Source organism: Barbus barbus (assembly GCF_936440315.1).
Source record: "Barbus barbus genome assembly, chromosome: 13".
NCBI classification, from domain to species: domain Eukaryota; kingdom Metazoa; phylum Chordata; class Actinopteri; order Cypriniformes; family Cyprinidae; genus Barbus; species Barbus barbus.
In genome coordinates, this window is record NC_136741.1 from 15,854,882 (window position 1) to 15,881,669 (window position 26,788).

Here is a 26,788-nt window from a genome sequence, read left to right on the forward strand (position 1 = left end):
ATAGGCCGCAGATTAGATGGGTCAGCCATACGGCTTGAGAAGGCCTTAGACTTTATATCACGCAATAAATACAAACATAAAAAATACAAAAATGCGCTCTCGACATTTGGCAGTAAAATAACGCCATTGGTGACGCCCTGTGTTCAATTGTGTGCAAGCAGTGCTCAAGTTAAGCAAGAGGAGTCATAGGGAATTAAATGAGAAGCACACCTTTGGAGTTATCAAAATACAAAAGAACTCTAACTGAAAACATGGCACTGTGTTCATTTATGCTCAAGCAGTGCATGATCTGTCGTTTTCAGTGTCTCGGAGTGGCTCAGCTCACAAATGCTGCTCCATACAAGCTCCATTTCTGCAAGTGCTGTGATTTTGGTTTATTTAACATATGAACATGCACCAATATCAACTTCTCAAATTTGTAATAAGAATCGTTTAAAAAATATGTTGTCATAACATGAAAATGATTAAAGTATTTTTTTTCTGTTAGCCAACGTTTGAAAACTAAGAAATTAAGACAGAATCTGCTAGTGCCATGTCATTTTATTGTTCTGCAAAAAAAAAAAAAAATTCAAACTGCAATTACATCATAAACAGGAGTTCAGCATAAAAATCATAAAGAGCACTAAGCAATACCTTAATCAGACTACTACATTTTTTGTTTGTTTGTTTAATAGAAGGTACCACTTATAAGATATTTAATAGGGTTTCTCATCTGGTTGTGGTTATGGCAAAAGCCTACATAACTTCTGTCACCTGTGGTTCAGCTCAGTTGTACACAACATAATTCACAGAGTAATTATGTTCTACTATGAAAAGGGATGTTTTAGGATTATGACCCAGATGGGCTTTGAGTGAGTGGGGGTTGGGGGGTAGAAGGAATCTTTTTGTAAGACGATGGGAGACATCCTGAAAATAAATATTTTTTTGCCTTGAGAGCAACAGAAAATTACAACTGGCTCACCTAAATCTACTTTCCCCTGTGAAATTACCCAGAAAAAACAATGCAGTCTTTGTGCCCAATATGGCCACTCATCACATTACCCATAGCAATACTCCTTAACAGTTTCACAACAGATGGAAGAAAGATATATTAACTTGAATATGTGAAGGTAGAATAAAAAGCCAGACGCTATAATACACATATACGTATGTGGGTTTAAACCTTCAATGCCTGTACACACAAAAATTATAAGTTTATATTAATTTCTATAATCTAATAATAAAAGAAATAATTCGCCTAAGAAATAAACTAAACATATAAAAACGCTGACAATTTTTCTTTTATCATTCCTTTATTTCTGTTGTTCTATTTTATTCCCTTTGCGCAAGAGAAAGAGAAAAAAAAAATGAAATAAAATGAATGAGAAATTAATGATTGGAGATAATTTGATATACGGAATTAACTTGAGAGTCTTCTGTGAAGTCTTCAGATTAAATTTCATCTAATATTTTTGCATTTTCCCAAACAATATTTTATTTATTTATTTACTTACAAATTTAATTATGCATAAACTCATTTTCATTTAGAACATTATATTTATTTATTGTTTTGTCTACCTTTCTCTGTTTCTACAAACACATTTTTTTTTTAAACTAATGTAAATATATATATATATATATTTAAGAAAAATGAAGACAAAAAACATAAGAGGGGAAAAACAATAACTTGGAGCTAATATCAAAGTCGCTTTCTTTGCTCATATGGGGGGTTTATTTTGAAATCGTTTGCGCCGGTCCGCCATTTCGTGTTTTTTTTGGTTGATGCAGTGTTCACACTATGGAGTGAGAATAGCTTCAGAGAGAGATAGAGAGAGAGAGACACACACACACGGTAGTATTTACAATGTTTCTTATTTTTTCCCTCTCATAGGTCTTATTTGTATTTGTACTATATTTCCACATTGATGTCATGCGAGAACCCCATACTTCCTGCATATAACCTGCACTTTATGAACAGATTCACATTAGCTTTTGTCAACCAGCAATAACGCCTCTGTTTTGATCTGTAACGTCTATTCTGTTATCATAGCTTGTTGACTGTTTGTATGATTTACTCGCGCAACCTGTTTCGCTTTAATGAAGTAAACATTAATGCACCAAAAGTGAGAAGTATTGCCAACATCTAACGTTAGTGCTCATCGCGCCTTATACGAATATTTGAAGTGTTGGTGGATATTACTTGGTAAAAGAGAGCGAACGGAGATTAATGTGTGGTATGTGCAATGCATCGATCGTAGTTTGCTGTTGGTTTTGTTCGATCATGCGCTTTTCGACATGAACTATCATACATGTGCCATACTGAACTCTAGAGCTGGAGTCTCAAACCCTAACGTTACTCCTGAATGGGGCCGCCATCGAGCATTTTACATCCAGCCCTAGTTAGACGCACCGCAATCGTGTATTTTAAATCTCTGGGGTTGCTTGAAAAGTACACATAAGAGTAACTTAACGTTATAGTGTAAGTAAACTCTGCTGCACAGTGGCCAGAAGCAGGATTTCACTCTTCTGCTCTAAAGCACACTCTCCGCTCCAGTTCTTTTTAAATTGTGATTTTGTCCTTGCACTTTAGTACATTAAGATAGTAAAACTGTTTAACTGTAATTGGTCTTTTCTGACAGATAATAGACACAAGATGAATTCTCAGCAGTTTCCCAGAGCTGCACTGCCTCCTCCTGGAGCTGGACCTGGACAGACGTCTACTGACAGCAGCATGCTAGGCTCACAACCAGGTAGGAGTCCAGACCGGTCGTCACTATCAAACTCAAAGTTCCTGTGGCAAAAACTAACAACTAAAATTAACTAATGCTGTTGACCAAACCCGCTTGTTACAAGAAATCCATAGCATCATCAGTTACTATGTACATATTTTTTTCTAAACAAAATTACAGTTCAAATAAATCCAGGTTTGCTGTTCTTGTTTGTAGGGCTGCAGAGTTTGGCCAGAATTTTCAGCTTTTATATCAATATGGCTATAAAATAATAAATTATTATTACTAAATAAAAATAAAAACACTAAATAAATACAAAACGAAAAGTAATATTGTAGTATTTCACTTTAAAATAATTATTTTTTTTAATTAAGAAAAATTTATATTATTTTACGTTACAACTGAAAAATTACAATAAATATATTTACCATTACTTATAAATAATGTGTTGCAGTAGGCAGTGAAGACAGCAGCCGTGAAGTGGATCACTCTCAAGATCCTCCGCCTGGCAGCAGCAGTGGCAGTGCAGGTGGAATTGCATCGTTTCGTGACGATAAGCAGGAGACGGTGGTGGTCAGGCCCTACCCACTGGTCCAAGCTCTAGGCCAGCCTCCTGCTCAGCCCCAGCATGTGCCTATCCAGCCCAGCCCTCCTGTAACTGTGGCCGCCCCATCAGTCCAACTACTGCAGGGCCAGCAGTCCAGTGTCAGCGAGGGATCAGTGAAGGTAACGCCATTTCACTTTCTTTGCTCCTGTGATTGTTGAAATATTATGTGCTTATTTGAAATGATCAGTACCATCAAAATGTATTTTACATCAACTTCATTCTGACATTTTGTTCAGAGAGATAGGGACAAAGCTAATTCTACTTATTAAATCACATTCCACATACATATTGTCACATGATGTTGTGTTATGAATTATGGTCTATCTATACACACACATTCTTTTTTTTTTTTTTGGATACTTTAAATGCTAGTTGTGAATCACCTTAACATTTAGGCAACTTGAACCCACAAATGATTTCGTTCTTCTTTTTTTTTCTTCTTCTTTTTTTGTTAATTCTGCAGGCTACCCTGAAGTCTCCTATGCCCAGTCGTCTTATAGCACCTGCTCCGGCCGTTAGCCAAGGTCATATACCTGTTCCAGCCAAACATATTGCAGTTCCCCTTGAGAGCAGCATTCCTCCAGCCTCTATACCAGTGGCAACCATCAGCAGTCAGCAGGTATGGGCACTATCACAACTATGATCTACTTGTGGGCAGGTTTCTTTAGATTACACACAGTGTGCTGATTGCAACAAACATTTTGTGATTAAATAATGTTTCTCCAGGGACAGAGTAACCTGCATCAACTAATGGCCACTAACGTGCAGATCTTCAGGGGCAGTGCACCTGCGCTACAGATTGCATCTCCTGCTCCTCCCCACACTTTCACCTCCCATCTGCCCAGAGGTCAGCAATTTCATTCATACAAAACTGACATTATTGCATAAAGGGATAGTTCATCCAAAATGAAACTCTGTTCATCATTTACTCTCCCTCTTGTTGTTCCAAACCTTTATAAGATATTTTAAGAAATGTCTTGTTGTTTATTTATTTATTTTTTTTTATATAAAATGGAAGTCAAAGGTGCAGGAGAAAGTAAGCCATACACAACGGTGAGTAAATGATGACAGAATTTTATGAAAGAATGTGTAGGCTTAGGTTCAGGGCTGTGAACCCGTTCAAGGAACGGAAACGAATGAAATTTTGACTGGAACAGAACCAGAAACAAAATCAAAATGTATAGTTCCGAACAGAATCGAAAATTTGAAATGGCCATTTACCGGTTAATAACGTTATTTTATCGTTCCATTTAATATTTGAAATGTGCTGTCAACCAACCAGGATTTCAAGTAGTGCGCTACGGACTATGCAAATGTGACACTGAAGCATCCAGCGAGTGAAACGCCCGCCCGCGCTCAGCTGTGAACTCTTCATAGGTAAGTCGCAATGGCAGTTGACCGGCGTTACAGTTTATCCGAGGATAGTGTAAGATGGATTCAACAGATCTTACGCACCTGCAGCGCTTCTGTGAACGGACAAAACCGAATAAAACTATAGGCTTACATAAAAAGGAATATATGACTATTCACTAAATATATTTTACTTAAATCGTTCCAAAGTTCCTGGAAAGAAAAACGAGACGGCAGAAAGTAGTTTTCTTTATTTTGCAAAAGCTTTACGGTTTTATTTATCTTAGTTTGCTTGACAGTTTTGAATGATGTCTTGAATCAGTATAACCAACCATTTACATTTACATTTATTCATTTAGCTGACGCTTTTATCCAAAGCGACTTACAATTGCTATATATGTCAGAGGTCGCACACCTCTGGAGCAACTAAGGGTTAAGTGTCTTGCTCAGGGACACATTGGTGTCTCACAGTGGATTCGAACCCGGGTCTCTCACACCAAAGGCATGTGTCTTATCCACTGCGCCATCACCACCCCAGCATTGGTATAGCCATATCGCGCACGCGCACACAGACACAACATATTTTTGCGACATTACAGCCTGTTCATTATCAAAGTAAAATACAGTTTAAGAAACGTATAAAAAGTTACAGTGCTCCGTTCAGCGTGACCACCACCTTGTGCTGATATAGGCCTAGCCGATGTGAAGGACGATGTTTTACGGCGATGAAAGTACAAAGCCTATAATAAATTATCCATTAGCATCCAGATACATCGCGAATATGGAAACATTTGGATTCGTGCTGAATGAGAGAGGTCGGCATCAGTTTCACCTTAAATTATTTTTTTTGGATTGAAGTTTTTATAGCCTATAGGCTATAGCCTTAAGTTTAGAGGATTTGTTGTGGAGAGAAACTAATAACTGTTTATAATGTTTGTAAACATTTTGATTTACCGCATTTTAGCCTACATCATTTTTGAATGTAATAGCCTAATAAAATGCGGCGCGACTTGTTTTTTTCCCCCAAAACGCAATTTTATACAAGTAGCGTTTTTTTTTTTTTTAACAATACAGCAAACATTTTTAAATATCTTTAAAAAATACTTTAATGTCTTTAAAGCATTAATAGGTTTTTTATTTTGTTTAGTAGCCTACATTTAGGCAAATCTAGAAAAGATGATGCTGTATTGGCTGTGACCTAAGAGTAGCGGGTTAAGAAAACGATCTCCCGCCCGCAGTTGATTTTGATATTCTAGGTATTATCAAATGGCCATAGTTTTGAGATCGCAGCGGACGTGAAGGACTATAATTCAGGGCCCGTATTCATGAAGAATTTTAATGCAAAAAGTAGCTCCTAGTGACAAAATTCTAAGAAAATTCTTAGAAATGTGGGCGTTTACTCTTAAAATTAAAGAAAAAATCCTAGTAAAGAAAAAAGTAATTCAGAAAGCATCTTAACCCTTAAAAGAGGTCTTAAGGTCAAACTTGTTAGGAGTATGGATGAGGACTTTTAAGGGGCTTAAGAGTTTCTTTAACAGCGGAGAAAATGGACGAAAATGAAGAGGGAGAAGAAATGTGTTGCACACAATGCATGACAGTGAGTTAATAAGACACTACACATTAGTTCGTGCAGGGATCATGTTTGTGACTGATCTTATTAAAGACATGCTAACATCTCAGACACCGCGCAGAATTGCCATAGCTCCAGAAATCACTACATTAAAATATTTGGCAACTGGAAAAATGCAACTATGCAGCAGTGATGATTTGGGTCTGTTACAGCACTTATTAGGCTTATATGTCTCTGTTCATTTCCTATAAAACACAGTAAATATGCAGGGCCGGCGCCAAGGGGCGTCGCGGGCCGTGCCCCCCCCCCCCCAAACGAGTTACTGTGCCCCCCCACTTTCCACCCTCTCCCCTCCTTGCTGAACGCGATCGATTTTGAAAGTGAAAGTACCGATAAAACAGCGCACATAATGCGATTGCACGCTTTAGCGAGCGTCAGCAACTGCACGAGATCACAGATTGCAGCCCCCCCACCTCCCCGACACACACACACAAAACGTGATTTGTGCCCCCCCCAGAAATTTAAATGCCCCCCGATGGAGGTGCCCTGGCGCCGGCTCTGTAAGTATGACAGCATGGTAAATAAAAAATAAAGAATATATATGCATATATAATGTGTGTGTGTGTGTGTGTGTTTGTGTGTGAGAAAGGGAGAAAGAGCGAGAGGAAAAATTCCACCTGTAATTTCAAAGTGAAGGCTTATAATATACCCTACTCTTAAAAGCACTCTTTTATTTCCTTCTTGACAACCAACCAATCACAGTCTTCAAAAGATTGTGTCATACATAGCAACGGGGTCAACCCCGCCTCCTCACTAAGATGAAAGTTTTTGTCTTTTCCTTACTCAGAGTTGCTCTCAGATCGTTCCCGAATCACTCTTAAGCTAAGACTCCTACGTAAAAGTTTTTAAGCTAAATTAAGAGTTTTCTGAGAGGATTCTTAGAATCTTTATGAATACGGGCCCAGGGCTTTATAGGTAATTAGCAAGATCTTAATGTATACAATGTTTAATAGGGAGCCAGTGCAGTGTTGACCGAACCGGGCTAATGTGGTCATACTTCCTGGTTCTAGTAAGAACTCTAGCTGCTGCATTTTGAACCAGCTGGAGTTTGTTTATTAAACGTGATGAGCAACCACCCAATAAAGTATTACAATAATCTAGCCTCGAGGTCATGAATGCATGAATTAATGTTTCTGCATTTGACACTGAGAGCATAGGTCGTAATTTAGATATATTTTTAAGATGGAAAAATGCAGTTTTACAAATGCTAGAAACATGTTTTTCGAAGGAAAGATTGCTATCAAAAAGTACGCCTAGGTTCCTAGCTGACGACGAAGAATTTACAGAGCAGCCATCAAGTATTAGTGATCTAGGTTATTACATGCAAAAGTTTTTTCTGCTAATCTTTTTTTCTGAAAAAAAAATATTTTTTTCTGAATTTAGCAGATTTAGATTTAGAAATTGCTAGTCATCCAGTTTTTGATATCAACTATACATTACGTTAGTTTTGCCAATTGGTAAGTTTCATCAGGTCGCGAAGAAATATAGAGCTGGGTATCATCGGCATAACAGTGAAAGCTAACACGATGTTTCCTAATGATATCTCCCAAGGGTAACATGTGAAGCGTGAAAAGTAAGGGGCCAAGTACTGAGCCTTGAGGTACTCCTTACTGCACTTGTGATTGGTATGATACCTCTTCATTTACTGCCACAAATTGATGGAGGTCAGATAAGTACGATTTGAACCATGCCAGTGCACTTCCTCTAATACCAACATAATGATCTAGTCTATTTAAAAGAATGTTGTGGTCGATAGTATCAAACGCGGCGCTAAGATCCAGTAGCACCGATAGAGAGATACAACCGCAATCAGATGATAAAAGCAGGTCGTTTGTAACTCTAATGAGAGCAGTCTCAGTACTATGATATGGTCTAAAACCTGACTGGAAATCCTCACATATATATTTTTTCTCTAAGAAGGAACATAGTTGTGATGATACTACCTTTCTAATATCTTTGACGGAAAAGGGAGATTCGAGATCGGTCTGTAATTAATTAATTCTTTGGGGTCAAGCTGTGGTTTTCTTATCAGAGGCTTAATAACAGCCAATTTGAAGGTTCTTTTTTTTACATATCCTAATGACAATGATGATATAATAATATTCAGAAGAGGATCTATTACTTCTGGAAGCACCTCTTTTAGGAGCTTAGATGGAACAGGGTCTAAAATACAGGTTGTTGGTTTAGACAATTTAACAAGTTTATACAATTCTTCATTTCCAATAGAAGAGAATGAGTGGAATTGTTCCTCAGGGGATCTATAGTGCATAATCTGATGCGATACTGTGGCTGACAGCTGCATGGTTACAATTTTATCTCTAATAGTTTCGATCTTGGAAGTAAAGTAGTTCATAAAGTCATTACTACTGTGCTGCTGGGTAATGTCTGCACCTGCTGATGTTATATTTTCTGTTAATTTAGCCACTGTATTAAATAAATACTTGGGGTTGTGTTTACAACCCCAGATACCATCTCTTCCTGTTTTCTTTTTGTGTACTTTTTTTATTATTATTATTATTATTATTATTATTATTATTATTATTATAGGCAAAGACAAAAAAAACCAAAAAGTTATTAACCCGTTATTTTTTCTACTCGAACCGGTTTCGTAACAGTAATAAATACAGAGGAACGCAGAAACAGAAATGTTAAAATATCGATAGTGAACCGATTTACTTTTTTTTTTTTTTTTTTTTTTTTTTCCATTTTCAAGCCCTGCTTAGGTATATGTTTTTGGACAATAATGTTGATCCAGGTTCAACTATTTTTTTTTTTCTTTTTTATATATTTTATTTGCACATTATTAATATTTTTATGCTCAAATCATAAAATAAAATGTATTATTATTTTAAGCAATACAGTTACTAAATATAAAACATATTCAATTCACTCACCAAGAGTGAAAGAGAGAGTGAAGACACATGGAACATTTTACAGTGTAAAGATCGTAATTGTAAAAGGAAAATTTACGTGCTAGATGTGCTAGGATTAAATTGTTCCTCCTTGTTTTTCTGTCAAGATTAATTTGGTTAATGTTGGAAAATTTCAGCTAACCCAACCTCTAGTTATAATATGTTGACTGTATTCTGTTTACAATAGGCTATTCATTTTGCTCCTACAAGGTTTAGCTTCTGTATGAACTGACTGTTTATTCAGTTGTTATTAGTGAATATTGCTATATTGGCTAAAGCTGACTTTGCATGTGCTTGTCATGTTTTATGCAAAAGTTTAATGTAAAATGATCAAAATGCATGGCAAACAAGTATACGACCTGTTTTTCAACTTTATTTAGCACTGAATTTGGCTTTTGGAATAACATTGTGTATTTACACACTGGATTTGTTACTTTTACAGTAGTTACAGGGCTCCAGACAAAAAAATCGAGTAAGGAGCCATTGGCTCCTATAAAAGAAAAACTTAGGCGCCAAATTATTTTTTTAGGTGCCACAGAATAAAAGTGGTTTATTTTATTATCATTTTATTTCCCCCCCCTATTTTAACATTTCAATCATTTTGTCATGTGTTTATGTCTTATCTTTTCTAGGCTTTATCAGCATTTTAATCCATTTTGTAGATGATCAGGTCGACCGGGGGACTAAGGTTCACTTAAAGTGTGAATTAAATGTCTTTTACAGCTTGAAATATCCAGTCACAAAGAATTGTTCGTTACACAGAATCTGTACCAATATCATGGACCATAAGCATCACTTGGCAACTGAGTGCAGTGCATCCTATAAATGTTGTCACGTCTTTCACACATTCAGTCTGTTTTTCTTCATTAGTAAAATGCAATTTTATAGGAGGAGTTGAATCATGTACAACAGAATAAGTAAAAATATTAATATGCAACAGCGCATGAATATAGCAAAACGCTCCTCTTTATAGTTATTTTTCTAGCTGACTGATGAGTTTATGGACACTGAGTGGTTATTCTGAGGTAAATGTATTACAATGCAATGTTTACAAGCTTTATACATTTCCTCATTTTGAAACAATGAGCTTTTACATAAAACATTTCAGTAAGTTGTATTATAGGCTTTCTTATTGCCTACCTTTTGATCATGTTCATTTCATACTATAGTAGTAAATCGAAATATATAATGGGTTCACTTGCTGCTTTAACTGAGGTGCTAAAGAGATCGCACCTGAGCATTAAGTGCGATACTCTCGGCTCGCGCGACCCGGACGCATACACGGACCGTGTGGACGCGGGGTACTGGTGTTTATATTACCCAAAGTGTGCGCTTGTGGTCCGCATTAAAGAGCACCCACACCGCATCATTTGAATTTCGTAGCATTTTAAAGCTGATACTTTGTTTATTAAAAAGTAAGACAGCACAAAGCTTTTTGCGATTACTGGATGGCAAGTGCGCTTCAAATAACAGGAAGTCCATGCATTAACAACACAGCATATAGACTAAGATCTCGATAAGAAGATCGACCGGACAAGTGTAAATGCATCTGGTTGTTGAAACCACATATGATAATTTTACTCCTCCCATAATATTAAAATAATAGACGTGTGAGAGCGTTTTATAGGCTATATGGCATGTTATAGTCAGATATGACAGCGCAATGCAACAAGCATCACCGCGGATGAGTAGCGGAGTATTTCTTCAGCAAGCGACGCGCAAACTGAATGAACCTGAAAGTAAGTCGCAGACGCTCAACACACAATCTTCTTCATTAAAAGTAGCGAGACTAGCCTATCTTTCCAGTGCTGATGCCGCGCGCTCTCTTGATATTGAAATTAGCTGATAATTAATAAAGTTATCCATTGCTTTCATTGACGTGAACTCCGTTATATTTGCATATGAAGCGGGAATTGAAGAACGGATTTATATCTGTTTTGCGAAGACACATTTATGTGGCCAAGTGTAAATGGGGAAACGTTTTAACAAATCATATAGATATCCGATCAGAGAAAATGCATGAAGTGACCAGGTGTAAACAGGCCCTTTCAGGTCTCTCTCACTGCGTTCAGCAGACTGTGTGCGGCAGAGACGAGGACTGTTTGAAACTCTTTTCAGTAAAACTTTGATGCGCATCGTCTTATGTAAGTTTAATACGTGAACATAACAAAAGATGTGAGCGCAAAACAATCGGGAAAAAAGTCCTTTCATGCAAATTATATATAGACCTCAGCAAAAACTTCACTCGCAAATTAATATTTTTGGTCGCAAATTTTAGTCGCAGTTTGGAGCCCTGAGTTAGCTAGTCTATTACAAAATATCCTTTTAAACATTAATTAAATGTGTTAATTAAGGTGTTAATTTACATCCTTGTGCTGAATTTTATAATAATGCCACAAGTAGCTTCATGCTAAAATAGATTCCAAATTATATTTTTGCTCTTGTTTGATGGTATAAATGACACACGTCACCTTTATGTGATGAAGGTGAATTTTCTGGTGTGTTTGTTTGACTTGAACTGTAACCTACTGTAAAAGTGTAATATTTGTGCTTGTGTTTCAGGCGCAGCTGCTGCAGCGGTCATGTCCAGCACTAAAGGCGCTACTGTTCTCAGACCAGCCGGAGGAGGAAACACTGGCCCTAGCCAGCCTGCAGCTGTGCAGCACATTATACATCAGCCTATTCAGGTGCAGAGGCGTCGCAACTTACTGATCGCATACAACTAGACACAACAGTCTGCTCAGATCTAAACAGCACTTAAAGTAAATGTCATGTTTAGAGCCTTGACCTTTTTGGCTCCAAGGCCCCCCATTGTCCACAAATATATTCATAGGTCACTATGACTTTTCCAGTTGTTCATGATTTATTGGATAGGGATTAAAAAAAAAAAGTATATTTTTACTCACAATTTCTGCCCCATAAAATGTTCAAGAGCTTGCTACAACTACAAAAATATATGTTCATTAGAAAAATTCTCATGGAATTTGATTAATTTACGTATTCAGCCGAGTATGTTAAAGGGGTCATATGATGTGATTTCAAGTTTTCATTTGTCTTTGGAGTATTACAAGCTGTTCGTGCATATATAAAATCCATAAAGTTGCAAAGACAAAAGTCTCAAGCCCAAAGAGATATTCTATCTAAAAGTTAAGACTAAAATGCCTTCCTAAAATGCCTCATTTAAACAAATCTACATCACTGTGTTGGAAGATTTGCATAACACCGTCCAAAATGTTTACGGAAAGAAAGCGTAAATTTTATTCTCGCTGTAGTATCGTTACCGCTGCCATTTCGTGGAGATGCTGTGTGTTTAAAAATATGGTAAGGGGCGTAACATTTCCGTCACATGCTAGAGGTATTTGGCCAATCACAAAGCACTGGATAGCTGGCCAATCAGAGCACACCTCGCTGTTTCAGAAAGGTGGTGCAGAGAGGAGCAGTGATAATGTACGGTAACGGTACGTGGAAAATAATGTTTTTTGAACCTTAAACCACGTAAACACATTGTATTACACCAAATAATGTTATTTTTAGCATCGTCATATGACCCCTTTAATCATAAGAATTTGCAACAACAGTGTTCAGTACACCAGAGAAAACCAGATGTATATATTTGCAAACCATAAAAACACATGCACAAGCAGGTTCTGTTGTTTAGTAGATTTGCTGTTGCTGCCTGTTTGCACAGTTGTGAAAGGGATGTTCAAAAACTCTGGTTCATAGATCTGCAGCATCTTTCTTTAGTTCTTGAAAGTTCTTTATATTTACCCACAGTGTCTATATTCACAGTCTCGACCTTTAGTAACCACCTCGACTGCTGTTCTGCCCACTATGGTGGCTCCCATCTCAGCTGCTAGAACCCAGTCCCCAGTCATCAACACCACTGTCACACATGCTGCAGAGATTGTTCATGGGTAAATTGTCTCTTTTAACTGATAACATCATTATACTGTCAAAATATTGTTTGATGGTGTTCCAATAATTTTGAATTTGCATTTTTAGGCGACCGGTAACCATTCACCCTCCACCAACTACCATCAACATCCAGCGTCCCCCCACTCCCCGGGACACTGCCACACGCATCACCCTTCCCTCCCACCCAGCTATTGGAGCCCAGAAGGTCCAGCCGCCTCACACCGTCACACAGGTCAGTCCTACTATGAGCCTATAGATCTAAAGTTATTTATATAAAGCAAGGGTTTTCAAACTTTTTTAAGCCAAGGACTCCATATATTATGATCCTCTGCAAGGCAACCTCTTCCTAAAATACAAAGGCAGCTACTTATTGGGCCATGTTTAAAAGATATAAGGCATGATATTATGAAGATAGCATTTTGTTTATAAAATTGTAAAATAATTTTTAATAAAAATTGTTACACTTGATTTTAAGGTGTCTTTGTTACAGTGTAATTATATAACATTATGTAACATTTAAGTACTGAGTGATATTAATGAACTACGTGTACTTACTATAGGGTTAGAGTTAGGATTAAGCCCAAAGTATACTTCACTTTTTTACGCGTATGCGAGGGACACCTGATTTTTGTAACCACGCGTACTTTGTATGCTCAGGTCGCACATGCGCACTGAAGTTATTTTGCAGTAAACAGTTTTTCCACATGGTGGCAACACTGTCCCGGGCCATTGTCACAGTAGAAAACGAAACTAAAGAGACGGACAACGACAACAAAATAGCGGACACTGCAACAACAGACACTCACATTGACAAGCACTTGTGAGCGAGAGTGTATGAGACAGCTCAGCTTTGGTTTAAAAGAGTTCAAAAATATTTGTTATCAGTTATTACTTAATGGGGAAAAATAGAGCAGACACTGAACATGGATGAAGCTTTCCGCGTTTGCGCACAACTTCAAATGGAGTATACTTTGAAAGGCTACGAGTTCGACTGTATACATACACTAGAGTACGCGTACAAAAACGAAGTATATGCTTAGGCTTTTAGGGTTCGGCTTAGGGTTAATTGCATGTAATTATGCATGTGAATATATAAAATTTAGTACATGTTTAAAATTAAACATTTTAATTAACCCCTACCATCCTTAAACTCTTCTCATCACTAAACAATGCATTTTGTACATTTCATTTCTTTAAAATGTTGCATGAACCCTCTTGTTGGCCACATGACCCCCTAGAGGAACCAATGTGCACCCACCACAGTCTCACAAAATAGAGATTGGCTGTATCAATGTGTGTGTTCATCACCTCACTATCTGCGTGTGGACCATGTATGGCACTAAATCCATTCTTCGGTAAAGCATAATGATTAAGTGGGGGCCTCACATAAAGAGCAGCCTAGGGGTCTTTTACTCATTTATGAACTTTGAGGGGTTTGTTTTGTCTGCAGAAACCAATCTTCAACACTGTGACTCCTGTTGCCGCCGCCACTGTAGCTCCTATTTTAGCTACCAACACTGCTTCATCAGCCACCACTACAGGTTACTTTTTTCCCAAAGGTTATTCACAAAGACAAAACGTTTCCATGCGGTTAATAACTTTGTGTGAACTGTGTACCCCAAAACAGGCTCTTCACCACATACCCAAATGACCAGTGGCACTATTGTCACCATGACAATGGCCTCTCACTCCTCCCATGCTACAGCTGTGACCACCTCTGCCATCCCTGTCGGTAAGGACAACCCATTCACGTGTTTATAGCATTCAAGATTATTGCTACTATTTGTTTAAAGATTCTGAATCCAATCAGAAAAAGGTTTGAGTTTCAGGGCTGAGAAAGAATGTTTAATGTAACCCTGTGTCTACACCAGATGCGAGCAGCGTGACTAAAGTCATTAGAACCCATTATAATCAGCAATACAAATCAATCCAAATTTGCTCGACCAAGCCTCTTCTCATTGACTAACGTTTGGTCGACTATTAGGGGGCATCCTCTAATTGTAGTGAGGCAGCAAACAGGATGAAGATTTAAAATTCATAGTTGATAAATTGATAGTATGTTTGATAAATGGACTGATAGTTTGCTTGATGGATGGGTTGGTAGTTTTAGATTGATTCATTCATTGATTCTAGGATTAGAATCTATGGTAGGTTAGAACTGACTTAATGTTTCTGGCCTCTCCAGCTAAAGTGGTTCCTCAACCGATTGCCCACACTTCCCCACGCATCCAGCCAGAATACCCTGGGGAAAGAACCAACCTGATTCCCATCCCAGGTCATCGCTCTTCTCCAAACCCTGTCACCATGGAGGCTCGCAGCGATAACAGGTGAAACTTCTCTAAAAACTCTTCTTGTGATGGTTAAGCTCTGGCTGTTAACCAGGAATGAATCGGGAGTGGTGTCCAATCCTGCCCCAGGAGGACCTCTGTTCTGAGTTTAGCTCCAACCCTGATTAAGGTAATCAAGGTCTTCAGGAAAAATCTGGATGTAACACCTTCAGGAGTAAGATTGGACACCCCTGAATTAATTCAACTAAACCAAAGCAATCAGTTATCAATTATCAGTAAATTGTGTCATGAAACTTGTGTCATGTTAACCGTTTGTGTTCTTCTGCAGGCCATCAGTGCCAGTGCAGTTTCAGTACTTCTTACCCACATACCCCTCATCCCCGTATCCTCTGACCCACACCTACACCCCCATTACCAGCTCGGTCTCCTCCATCCGCCCTTACCCAGGTAAACACAACACACCAGAACCTCTGTGCTAATATCTAAGGGCCTGTTTACACCTGGTCACTTCATGTGTTTTCTCTGATCGGATAGCTATCTGATTATGAAAAGATCAGGTGTAAGTGCCCTTCGAAACGTTTTTGAGGTGGATTTCCATCCGATGGCTCAAACCAATTCAGGAGATGGTCTGGGCCACATTCCAGACAAAACTGGACAAGTGTAAATGCATCTGGTTGTTGAAACCACGTATGTAAATTTGTTAAAATAATGAATGTGTGAGCGTGTTAAAGGCTATATGATTTGTTTTAGTCAGATATGACCGTGCTAATGCAACACGCATCGCCGTGGATGAGTAGCTGAGTATCTCCTCAAAAAACCGGCACGCAAACTGCAGCGAATGAAACTGAAAGACGTAGACTCTTATGTAGGGGAATTACAGGGAACCACAGTCCACAGTTTCACTCAACACACAATCACCTTCATTAAAAGTAGTGAGACTAACTTATCTTTACAGTGGTGACACTGCACTCTCTCCTATTGCGGTTTTTGATCTTGAAATGAGCTGATAATGAATAAAATGCTGTTGCAATCTGTTGCTTTCATTGATGTGAACTCTGTTAAAATTGCATATAGTGTGGGAATTGAAGACTTATATCCGTTTTGCAAAGACACAAATGGAAATGGAAACATTTTAACAAATCAGATAGATATTCGATCAGCAAAAACGCATGAAATGACCAGGTGTAAACGGGCCATAAAACATTCTTAGACCACCAACCAAGACTCTGTGCTTTATTCCTCAGTCACGGCTCCAGCTCAGAGCTCAGCTCTTCCTGCTCAGGCAGGTGTTGGTGTGGCCACCACTGTGCACTTGAACCCCATGCAGCTGATGGCAGTGGATCGCATCGGCCTGCAGTCTGCCCAGATCAGCACTCAGAACATCCAGCCAGCCTCTATGACTGCTCAAGGTATTCAACCTGCACCAATAGGAGTTCAGGGACTGCATGCCACTGCACCAATCAGCACCCAGAGCGTACAGCAGGCTCCAGTCGCCACACAACTGCCACAGTCAGAAGCAAAACCACCAGGTTAGTTTAGCGAAGCCCCATTCCTTTCAAACATATTCAGAAACTTTCATTGGAAAATTATTTTTTTAAATCCAAATTAAATAAATTTTTAGGTAATATCAAAATGGATTATATAATAAGGAATTTTATTGCTCACTTATGGTGCTGTATGTAATCTGTTTTGTTATACAGGTGTTGTTTTGGCTGAGAGTCCTGCTTTTGTCACAAATCCAATCGGGAGCACTTTTAGTGGCACACAACCAGTCACTACAATGGTGCAGACACACCCCCAGGGTGCGGCTACAGGTGGACCCACACTTGTCTCCTCCCCTCGACCTAGCATCCTTCGCAAAAAACCTGTGAATGAGGGGTGAGTCAGCTTTAATTCCACAGCCTCTATTATTGTATCATAGCATATGTATTTATGGTATGGTAACTACTGAGGGGCCAAACTATCCATCATATATGAAAAGTTTCATTCATTCACCCCCTCATTACTGGCATCCTGAGAAGTAACCCACTATCATGTGTTTGCGTCTTTAAAAACAGAGATGATGTTGATAAAATAGTGTAAGACCACTTTTGGGGTGTATTTCTAGGGCAGTGCGTAAAAGTCTGATCCCAGCGCAGCCAAGTGAGCATAACGCTGGCCGAGTGGATAGTGGGATAAGGCTCTCGGGATCCCCTCGCCCAGTGGGGTAAGCCCTGCCTGAAGATCCTTTGTTATCCTAATGAAAATAGGACAAAAGACATTGTTCCTAACACAGGGTTCCCACAGTCCTGGATGAGTGTGATTTCCAGCCCTGAGAATGAAAATTCACCCTATTTATTTTCCAAATGCATGTTATGATCTTATTGTTAATGATTAATCTATGCATATTTTTATTTGTAACATTTCTTTACTTAGATTTTTTTTATAATTTTTTTATCAAAATGTCATAACCTTCCAGTAAAATTGATCACTCTCTAATGGCATAATATTATACAGAATGTCCCCAATTATTTAATCTGCTTAAACCTTGTCCTTGCAAATAGCATTAATTTGCCTACATTTTTGAGTGCAACAACCCACACCAATGAAAAATCCAAAAAGTATCCATCTACTTTTTTCCCCTCTTTTTCATTAAAGCTGCAGTTCGTAACTGTTTTTGGTTAAAAATAATCTGAAATCAATTTATGAGTAAGTACATAACCAGCCAGTGTTCAAAACTATTGCTTTACCTTTGCCCGATTCACAACAGTAAGCTTATAATAATGTTTTCTATTTTGAGTGGTACTGGTAGGTTTTTGCGGGAAATTCGAGCATGCCGCTGCGTCATTACGTCACATCTGTAAACATAAAGAAGACGTCCCGACTAGTAGGCTATATCACATGTGAGGATGCTGCAGGTGGCGGATCGTTTATAACATTTCTCACAGCAGCTGGAACAAGTAAATTTATCATTTTAAATGACGGATTGTAATCTGGAAAGAATTATGCGTTTATGAAACGCATGTGACTGAAATTTGATTATATTCCATTTTGAAATGTTTACAGATAGCCTACGGGATTGCATAAGTTTTGTATTTCAAAATGAATCAGTTCTAAGAAAGAATAATTAGCTTTTTGGGTTAAAATAATTTATTTAAATGAAGTTCAAATGGTATGACAATTAGAGATTAGACTGTACAGAAATTGAAGTCTACATGTAACTCTAATACACAGGATATACACAGTCACGCATTGCTGATGTTTATAACAATAACAATTTGAGAACAAAGTATAATAATAATTTGAACAGTTTTTATTTGATATGAGCTAAGCGATCGTTAGATTTAATCAACATTCTAATATATTGAGATACTGGATTTTGACTTTCATGAGCTGTAAGCTCCAATCATCAAAATTAAAACAAAACAACTTTTGAAATGTCTTACTTTACATGTTATGAATGTAAAATATATATGAAAGTTTCACTTTTTAAAATAAGTTACAAAAAAATGCAGTTTCTCACGATATTCAAATTTTTTGAGATGTACCTCTGTTCGGGTCAGTACGGTATATTCCAAGATGTAGGCTAGGTTCTGTGATTCCAAAGTACAGTTTCCACACCGGTGCAGTGACTGACAGTCACACATACATCTCCTCAAAACATTAGATTCATCCGCGCCGACGCAGAACACACGTAAAGAAAATAATTCTGCAAATAACTGCACTTGGCAGGTTTCAAACAGAGATTGCAACAAAGAGGCAAAATTTACGGACTGCAGTTTTAATCATTTACACTCAGATGTGTGTTACAGTCCTGAAGAAACGATATTTCGCTATTTCTGTTTTATCACATCCAAGCAAGGATATGAAACAGCCATGGAAGTTTCTTCTTAGTTCAGTTCTGCAGAATTTCTTCTGCTGGAAATTACAAGAAATTGGGTGTGATAGCTAAAAAAATGATTTTTAAAATTCCTGTTGAAAAAATGAAATGTGGGAACCCTGTTAACAGTGCATGTGATCTGATTGTCTAAAACTGGTTTTCTGCATGCAGATCTGAATGTGTAATGTGGTTCCTCTTTCTGTAATTAGAGTGAAGCCCAAATCTGATGTTCATGTTGCAATGGCGCCCCCAGTCATGGCAACCGTGGAGGCTCTTCCGAGTCATGGAGGTGAGCAGCAGACGCTGTACACTCCTAACCAGCATCACTCACAAGCCATTCCCACCCTTCTGGCTCCACCAGCTCCAACACCTCCCTCTCAGCCCACTGCCGTTCTTTCAGCCCTGCCTGCAGCCATGGCTGTCACTCCCCCTGTGCCTGCCTCCATGGCCAATGCAGTGGCTTCTCCCACCCAGCCAGCAGCCACAAGCACGGCTGCCCTGAGCTCCACCCTTCCAGAGGTTAAAGTGAAACAGGAAACTGAGACAATGGACACTTCACAAGCAGGTAGGAGTGCTTGTCCAAAAAGGAGTCCACATATTCTTATACAGTCATAAAAGCTATAAACAATTGACCTGATGATATTGGTTAAAGGGGTGGTTGACTCGTTTTATTCTAGGCTTGATTGTGTTTTGGGGTGCAGGCTTACACGTGTTAATGCTTAGTTTTTTAAAAAACACTTTATTTTTCACATTATTTACCTTTATTCTACACTGCTCTGTCCCTTCTTCTTTGAACGCTCCGATTATTGTGTCAATGTTCCCTCAATTTTTTTTCTTGGTGAGCAAAACTTTTCTCTACTGGGCGGACATCTGAGCAAAAACATTTTTTATACCCTGTACACCCCGCACACAAAAAAGTGTGTAATTTTTAACTTTTAATGTGCTTTTTATATTTGTTTTGACCCTTGATGTAACTAAATGATGTACATTTTAGGTTACCTGAATTTTTTTTTTTACATTATAATACACTGCCATTCAAAAGTTTGGGATCAGTGAAGTTTTTAAAGAAGTTTCTTAGGCTCATCAAGGCTGTATCTATTTGATTAAAAAAAATACTGAACATTATTTCACAATACAATATTGTGAAATATTATTTCAATTTAAAATAAAAGTTTTCTATTTTAATATACTTTAAAATATAATTTATTCCTGTGATACAGCGCTGAATTTTCAGCATATTTACTCACACATATATATATATATATATATATATATATATATATATATATATATATATATATATATATATATATATATATATATATATATATATATATATAAAAATAAATAAAAAAACGTGAACATGAATTCCTTTATATAGTTATCTGGACATTGCTATGAAGTAGGCTACAGCTTGCACAATACACCTGTGTGTGACTGTAAATGTATTGGAGTTTAGTTACCATTCTGTGCCCATCCTCCTTTATTTTTAGCACTTAATGAAGCCACATGAGGATGTTTTATTTCACATGTCATTGCGTTTGCGTTGGCTCTCGTGTTGAGATCTTAAGTCCGCAAACATTGAAAGTTTTGGTTCCTACAACGACTCATTTGGCACACATCATTCTCTTTCTATGAAACCTGTAAGCCTTATTCACCGGTACTAGAATTCAAATGCGGCCGCGGTGGAAGAAGTGTTTGGCCGCGCGTGCACAGCTTAGAGGGAACATTGCTTGCGAATCCATTAGAATCGTTAGAAGACTCCTATATGAATAGATTTTATCATGCTCCCCTGGTTTTGACGGTATGGCAACAACTCTCCTCTCTGAAGTAGCGCAGCATGGCCTCACCCCTTTCGTTGCGTGTTCCCGGGGGCAGGGTTTATCAGGACTTGGGATGTCACGAACCCGGAAAGTAACTTGTAGTCCCTACGAGCCGTTTTTGTGGGCATTAAACTACCATAATTTTAAAAGACAATATCTTTGTTTGCATTGAACTTTCAGCATCGTACCTTTGCAGATATTGATTATAATCAAACAGCAACATTACACTCTAACTAAAGTTTAAAAAGTGAAATCGCAATCAGCCACCCCTTTAATTAACCATTCCTGCTGTTTTTCAAGAGCGGGTACTCTATTTACTGTATGTTCATCAAACAAAATGACGTACCTGATGATTTTGGAATAGATTTATTCAAATGTAGTTTAGATGGTTTATTATTGTGCAAGAAGTATCAGGTTATGTTGAAACACTAAATATAAAGGTGGAATACGAGAAAATAGTGAAATTACTATATATTTAGGAGTTCTCTTTTTTTGCAGTACCCATGGCTGCTTCAACAGGTCCAGCTCCATCCCTCTCGTCCCAGGCCTCCACCCTGGCCATATCTTCTCAACCCGGAGACCTCCTGCCCGGGGCCTCTCCAAGAAAAAAACCCCGCAAACAGCAGCATGTGATCTCCACTGAGGAGACGGAGATGGTGGAAACCAACAGCACAGACGAAGAGAGAGCGAGCAGCCGAGCTCCAGGAAACAGAGCTGAAAGACATGAGACTCCACCTAGGGAATATGTTGGTGAGATTATCCATGGATATATATCTACCTTTTGGAAATCCTTGAACAAATATTTGATAGATGTAGTCTGCACCATGCAGCAAAAGTCACAAAACTGATTGTCATTAATGTCAGAAACATTCAAATTGCTGATTATATAAAATTCCACATCACAGGTAATTCTTTCTGGTAAATGAAACAAACTGTTAATGTTTTAAAAATAAATAAATAATTACACCAGTGTAAGTAATCGTGATTAATTGCACCTAACAGTAAAAGGATTTTGAAAATAGCAATAAAATGTGTAATCGTAAATATATTTTCACATTGAATATCAAAATGTGAAAGTAATATAAAGACCGTATTATAAATGTTTAATGACCTTTAAGTGCTATGACTGAATGCCAGTTTCACTTAGTGAAAAATATGTGCGATATGACGATTTTTGATCGTGGACGATAAAAATGTCTCCACGATCTGCTTTTTAAGAAATTTCGTAGTATCGTGCTACAGCACACATTGTCAAATACAGTTCTGGCGCCTCCGTCTCTATGTACTGTACAACACGACATACAGCAGTAGAGTTACTCAGACAGGACACTGCACTTATTCGCGATCGCAAAAGTACATTATTTGCACACAAGCCTTGCTGGTTAAATGTTTAATTCGCGCGCTGGTCTGATGTGCGCTTTTTAAAAAGCCTGTCTAACAGCGCCTCATTACTCAACTAACTTATTTTTGAGCTAATATTGTCAAAACACACAAGGTTTACATACAGACTGAGTTGGTTATCTCTAAAATGAAAGTAAATAGTTAAGAGAGAAACAGATGCGTGCAGCTCTTAAAGGGACAGGACACTAAACATGCTGTCCACTGTCATTAAAGGGATAGTTCACCCTAAAATTTAATTTCTGTCATTATTTACTCACTCACATGTTGTCCCAAACCACTATTAATTTCTTGTGCTGAACCCAAAATAAGATATTTTGAAGAATGAGGGTAACCAAACAGTTGCTGGTCCACATTGACTTTGATAGCAGGAAAGAAAAATCCTATGGAAGTCACTGTGGACCAGCAACTGTTTGGTTTTCCACCTTCTTCAAAATAGCATTTATGTTCAGCAGAAGAAAGAAATGCATTCAGGTTTAAAACAACTTTTGAGTAAATGATGGTATAAACATTATGACAGAATTGACAGACAGATGACAGAATATTTATTTTTGGGGGAACTATTCATTTAACGTTAACAAAACACAAAGAGAAAAATCACTCACTATTCTTGACTCAAAAACTTTAATACAGTTGCTTTAGGAATCAGTCTATCTAGTGTTTTATTTTTATATTTGTTCATTAAATTTCATTGAATGCTCCTGCTAAATAGACCTATTGTACCTGAAAATAAAGCACTGTTTGTTTTATTTGTATATTATTTGTATTTGTAATGTGTATCTTTGTTCTTATTTTTTAATAAGAAAGATAAAATAATGACAAAGATTTTTATCTTCGCCCACTTTGGCCTAAATATCTGCCATGCATCTTTGTCTTTCTAGTTTGGCTGTAATGCTCAGACAACTTGTAAAACCAAAATAGTAAAACTAACATGACAAAGAATCGTGATAAAATCGCAAATCGTGATATTGCTAAAAAAAATCGTGATATGATATCTTTCCCATATTGCCCACCCCTACTTTCAGTGATACTGATGCCTCCATTACTGTAAATAGTTTTTTTTTTGTTTTTTTTACAAAACCTTAAAAACATAATAGCAACTTTTAATTTTAATTAAACGTGAAAACAATATTCACAAATTTATCAGAATAAATTAAAATAAAGATTCATACACATCTTTTTTTAACAAAGCTGTCAACATGAAAGTGATTTAATTTTGATCTACCTGCTTTAGCATTAGAAATGGCTTATAAATATGAACAATTTGGACTAATGTCAAAAATCATAAATAGGACCCATTGTTTCCTTCGAAAAGTTGCACTTGCACTAAATATTATTTTGAATATTTTGTTAATTTTATTATTTTTTCAATTTCTGTTTGTAATTGTTTAGCTGTGTACATTTGTAATACCCCCCAAAATGGGTGTACACTTGTTCATTTGTAACATTGGTTATATTTATGCAGATGAGGACGGTGTTCGTTATGTACCAGTCCGCCCCAGACCTCCCCTCACTCTGTTGCGCCAATACCGTAACCCATGGAAGGCTGCCTATCACCACTTCCAGAAGTACAGTGACATCAAAGTCAAAGGTAAGTACCTTTTGAACATTGCCTGCTTGCTCAGTTTTTCCTTGCCCTTTTTGATTATAGCATTGAATATTGTCATATTATATGAATCAAAACCACCTCGCTGCTGTCTCCTCAGAGGAGAAGAAAGGAAGCCTACAGGACATGGCCAATCAGAGAGGAGTAGCATGTCGAGCTCAGGGTTGGAAAGTGCACCTGTGTGCCGCACAGCTGCTACAGCTGGTGAGTTCTGCAGCTGATGGTGTCATTTCCACCAGAAGTCTCTACAGTTGCTCAATCACTGTGTTATATATATATATATATATATATATATATATATATATATATATATATATATATATATATATATATATATATATATATATATATATTATGCTAACTGCCTGTTATTGATGCAGTTAATGCTGCATATAGATAACATTTTAATGAATTCCTTTCTTGTTTGATCACAGACTAACTTGGAGCATGACGTGTACAGCCGGCTGACCACCCTGCAGGAAGGCCTCATCCCAAAGAAGAGAGCTGGAGCTGACGATGACCTGCACCGCATTAATGAGCTCATTCAGGTTAGTATCTCAACATTACCTACCTATGGTGACCCAGTAGTGCACAGCACAACAAAATCTCCACAACACAACGGAAACAAGCAACAACAAAACAAAATTAACACAACACAACGGAAACAAGCCACAACAAAAAGAAATTAGCACAACACAACGAAATTAGTCCTATGCGTTGTGCTGTGGCGATTTCATTGTGTTGTGCACTATTGGGCCACCGTACCAACACACGTTGAAAGAGAAATTGTGATTTTGCACCATAAATGTACACTTCCTCTTTTGCATTCATAATTTATTTTTAAGCCTGAAAACAAAATGCAACAGAACATAAGGGTCTCTTTAAATTTAAAATATAAAAATATTTATAACATTATTAAATAACAAACAATTCATTAGTTTTTTTGGAATTCTTTTCAACACTTAAAATTAAGTCATCAGTTACTCACCCTGGTCTTGTTTTAACAATACACACCCTTCTTATATCCTTCAGACCACAAAAGAAGAATGTTTGAAAAATGTAACTCTTTAGCTCATTTATATAATGAGAGTGGCGTCCAAAATCAATCTTTTTAAGAAAGACCAAAAGTACCAAAGAATTGGCACATGCAACACATAGAACACAATTTTCTTTCCCTTTAATTACAATCCTGAATTTGATGCAAAATTTGACCTATATATTTAAGAACTGGCCCAAAGCCTGTAACAACTTCACTGTAAATGCATTCATGACCTTTTGACCTGACTCTGTTCAGGGCAACATGCAGCGCTGCAAGCTCGTGATGGATCAGGTGGCTGAAGCTCGCGACACCATGATGAAAGTACTGGACCATAAGGACAGAGTTCTGAAGCTGCTCAACAAGAACGGAACTCCCAAGAAGAGCTCCAAATTAAAGCGCAAGGAGCGGGCATAGATGCCACTCCATGATATCAATCTTTGTCCTTCAGCATAATCAAACACAGGAATGCTCTTCAAAAGCTGGACCTGTCATGGTTTATCAGGTTGCTGTGCACAATCATCTACTTACTTTTACAGTCTCAAAGAGAGAGAAAGACGCTCGTAAACCATCAAACTGTTTTTACAGGAACTGCTGCTTACTGTGGATTGTCAGACTGTCCATTGGGTATGAGGCAGCCCGGTTAACCAATGCTCTTTGTTTTTCCCCTCAAGTATTTCATTTTAGAAAAAACATTTTGTTGTCTTATTTTTATTTATTTTTTTGTTGTAGAGGCTATTCTTTTTCTGTAATGGACTTTGAAGATCAGAAAGGTCATGTTTTCTAGATGTAACTTTTGTATTTCGTTTGAATCACACCAAGTACACACTGCGCACATTCTCACCGGAGTGTGCTAGCTTTCCATGTTTTGGTGCCTTGTAACATGGGGTGAAACTGTGGGATTTGTTTTGTGCATTAAATAGAAAAGTTAAAGTGAATCACTCCCAGATTAGCCAGAAATTAAGTCCACAATTAAAATATAATAGTCTTGTACTAACCAGATATGATGACCTCTAACCCTTCTAAGTTTTTTTTTTCATCACTGTAAACGTTCAAGCGCTATAGTAACTGATGATAGTACAAAGCATTGAAATGTGTACTTGAAAGAATCAGTATAATTATGTGAATTTATATTATATGAATGTGTGGATTGTTTTGTTTCAGTGTAAGAAAATTGTTCTTAATGGAAGTGACGTGGTTTTCAGTCTTTTTTTGTGCTGTTTTACAGATATAATGTTGTTCTGGGTTTGAATAATAATTTAGATGTTTTGTAATTTTTTTTTTTTTCATTCTTTTATTTTCCTGTGTGTACTCTATTATGTGCTACTGCAGTAAAACTGGATACATTTACAAAGAATCTTTAGTAAGTACATTTGGTACTAAATGCACTTCACCAGACTTCATAAATAAAAGAAATTAAGAAGTTAGATTTTGAATATAGTCACAGATGCTTTTATCCAAAGTGACTTGCGTTGATTTCAAAGTATAATTTATTAGTTCTTGCTTTCCCTGGGAATCAAACCCGTTGTGTCGTTAGTGCCATGATGTACAATTTGAGCTACAGGAAGTTATTGGGGATCTTTTTTTTTTTTTACGGAACCAATGAAACGTCAGATATACAGCAGCAAATCTGGCCTGCTCTTTCACTAGTATTTT

General features: G+C 37.5%; 1 protein-coding gene across 4 annotated transcripts; it reads left to right on the plus strand.

The window, feature by feature from the left end:
* Window positions 1–1,735: 1,735 nt before the first annotated feature.
* Window positions 1,736–26,565, plus strand: sap130a (Sin3A-associated protein a). Of its 4 annotated transcripts, none has more exons than XM_079431417.1 (21): window positions 1,763–1,831; window positions 2,619–2,729; window positions 3,163–3,434; window positions 3,779–3,934; window positions 4,042–4,162; window positions 11,770–11,894; window positions 12,997–13,121; window positions 13,210–13,354; window positions 14,573–14,663; window positions 14,750–14,854; window positions 15,308–15,449; window positions 15,739–15,857; window positions 16,655–16,939; window positions 17,111–17,288; window positions 17,518–17,616; window positions 19,479–19,834; window positions 21,591–21,842; window positions 23,956–24,081; window positions 24,197–24,300; window positions 24,531–24,644; window positions 25,391–26,565. In XM_079431417.1, exons 2-21 carry the CDS (start codon window positions 2,633–2,635, stop codon window positions 25,547–25,549), a joined length of 3,171 nt encoding a protein of 1,056 aa, XP_079287543.1. In that variant the 5' UTR covers window positions 1,763–1,831; window positions 2,619–2,632; the 3' UTR covers window positions 25,550–26,565. The 4 variants fall into 4 exon arrangements, with proteins under 4 accessions (XP_079287546.1, XP_079287543.1, XP_079287544.1 ...); XM_079431418.1 differs by having other exon boundaries at window positions 3,166–3,434; XM_079431420.1 differs by lacking the exon at window positions 17,518–17,616 and having other exon boundaries at window positions 1,736–1,831; window positions 3,166–3,434.
* The last annotated feature ends 223 nt before the right edge of the window (window positions 26,566–26,788 follow it).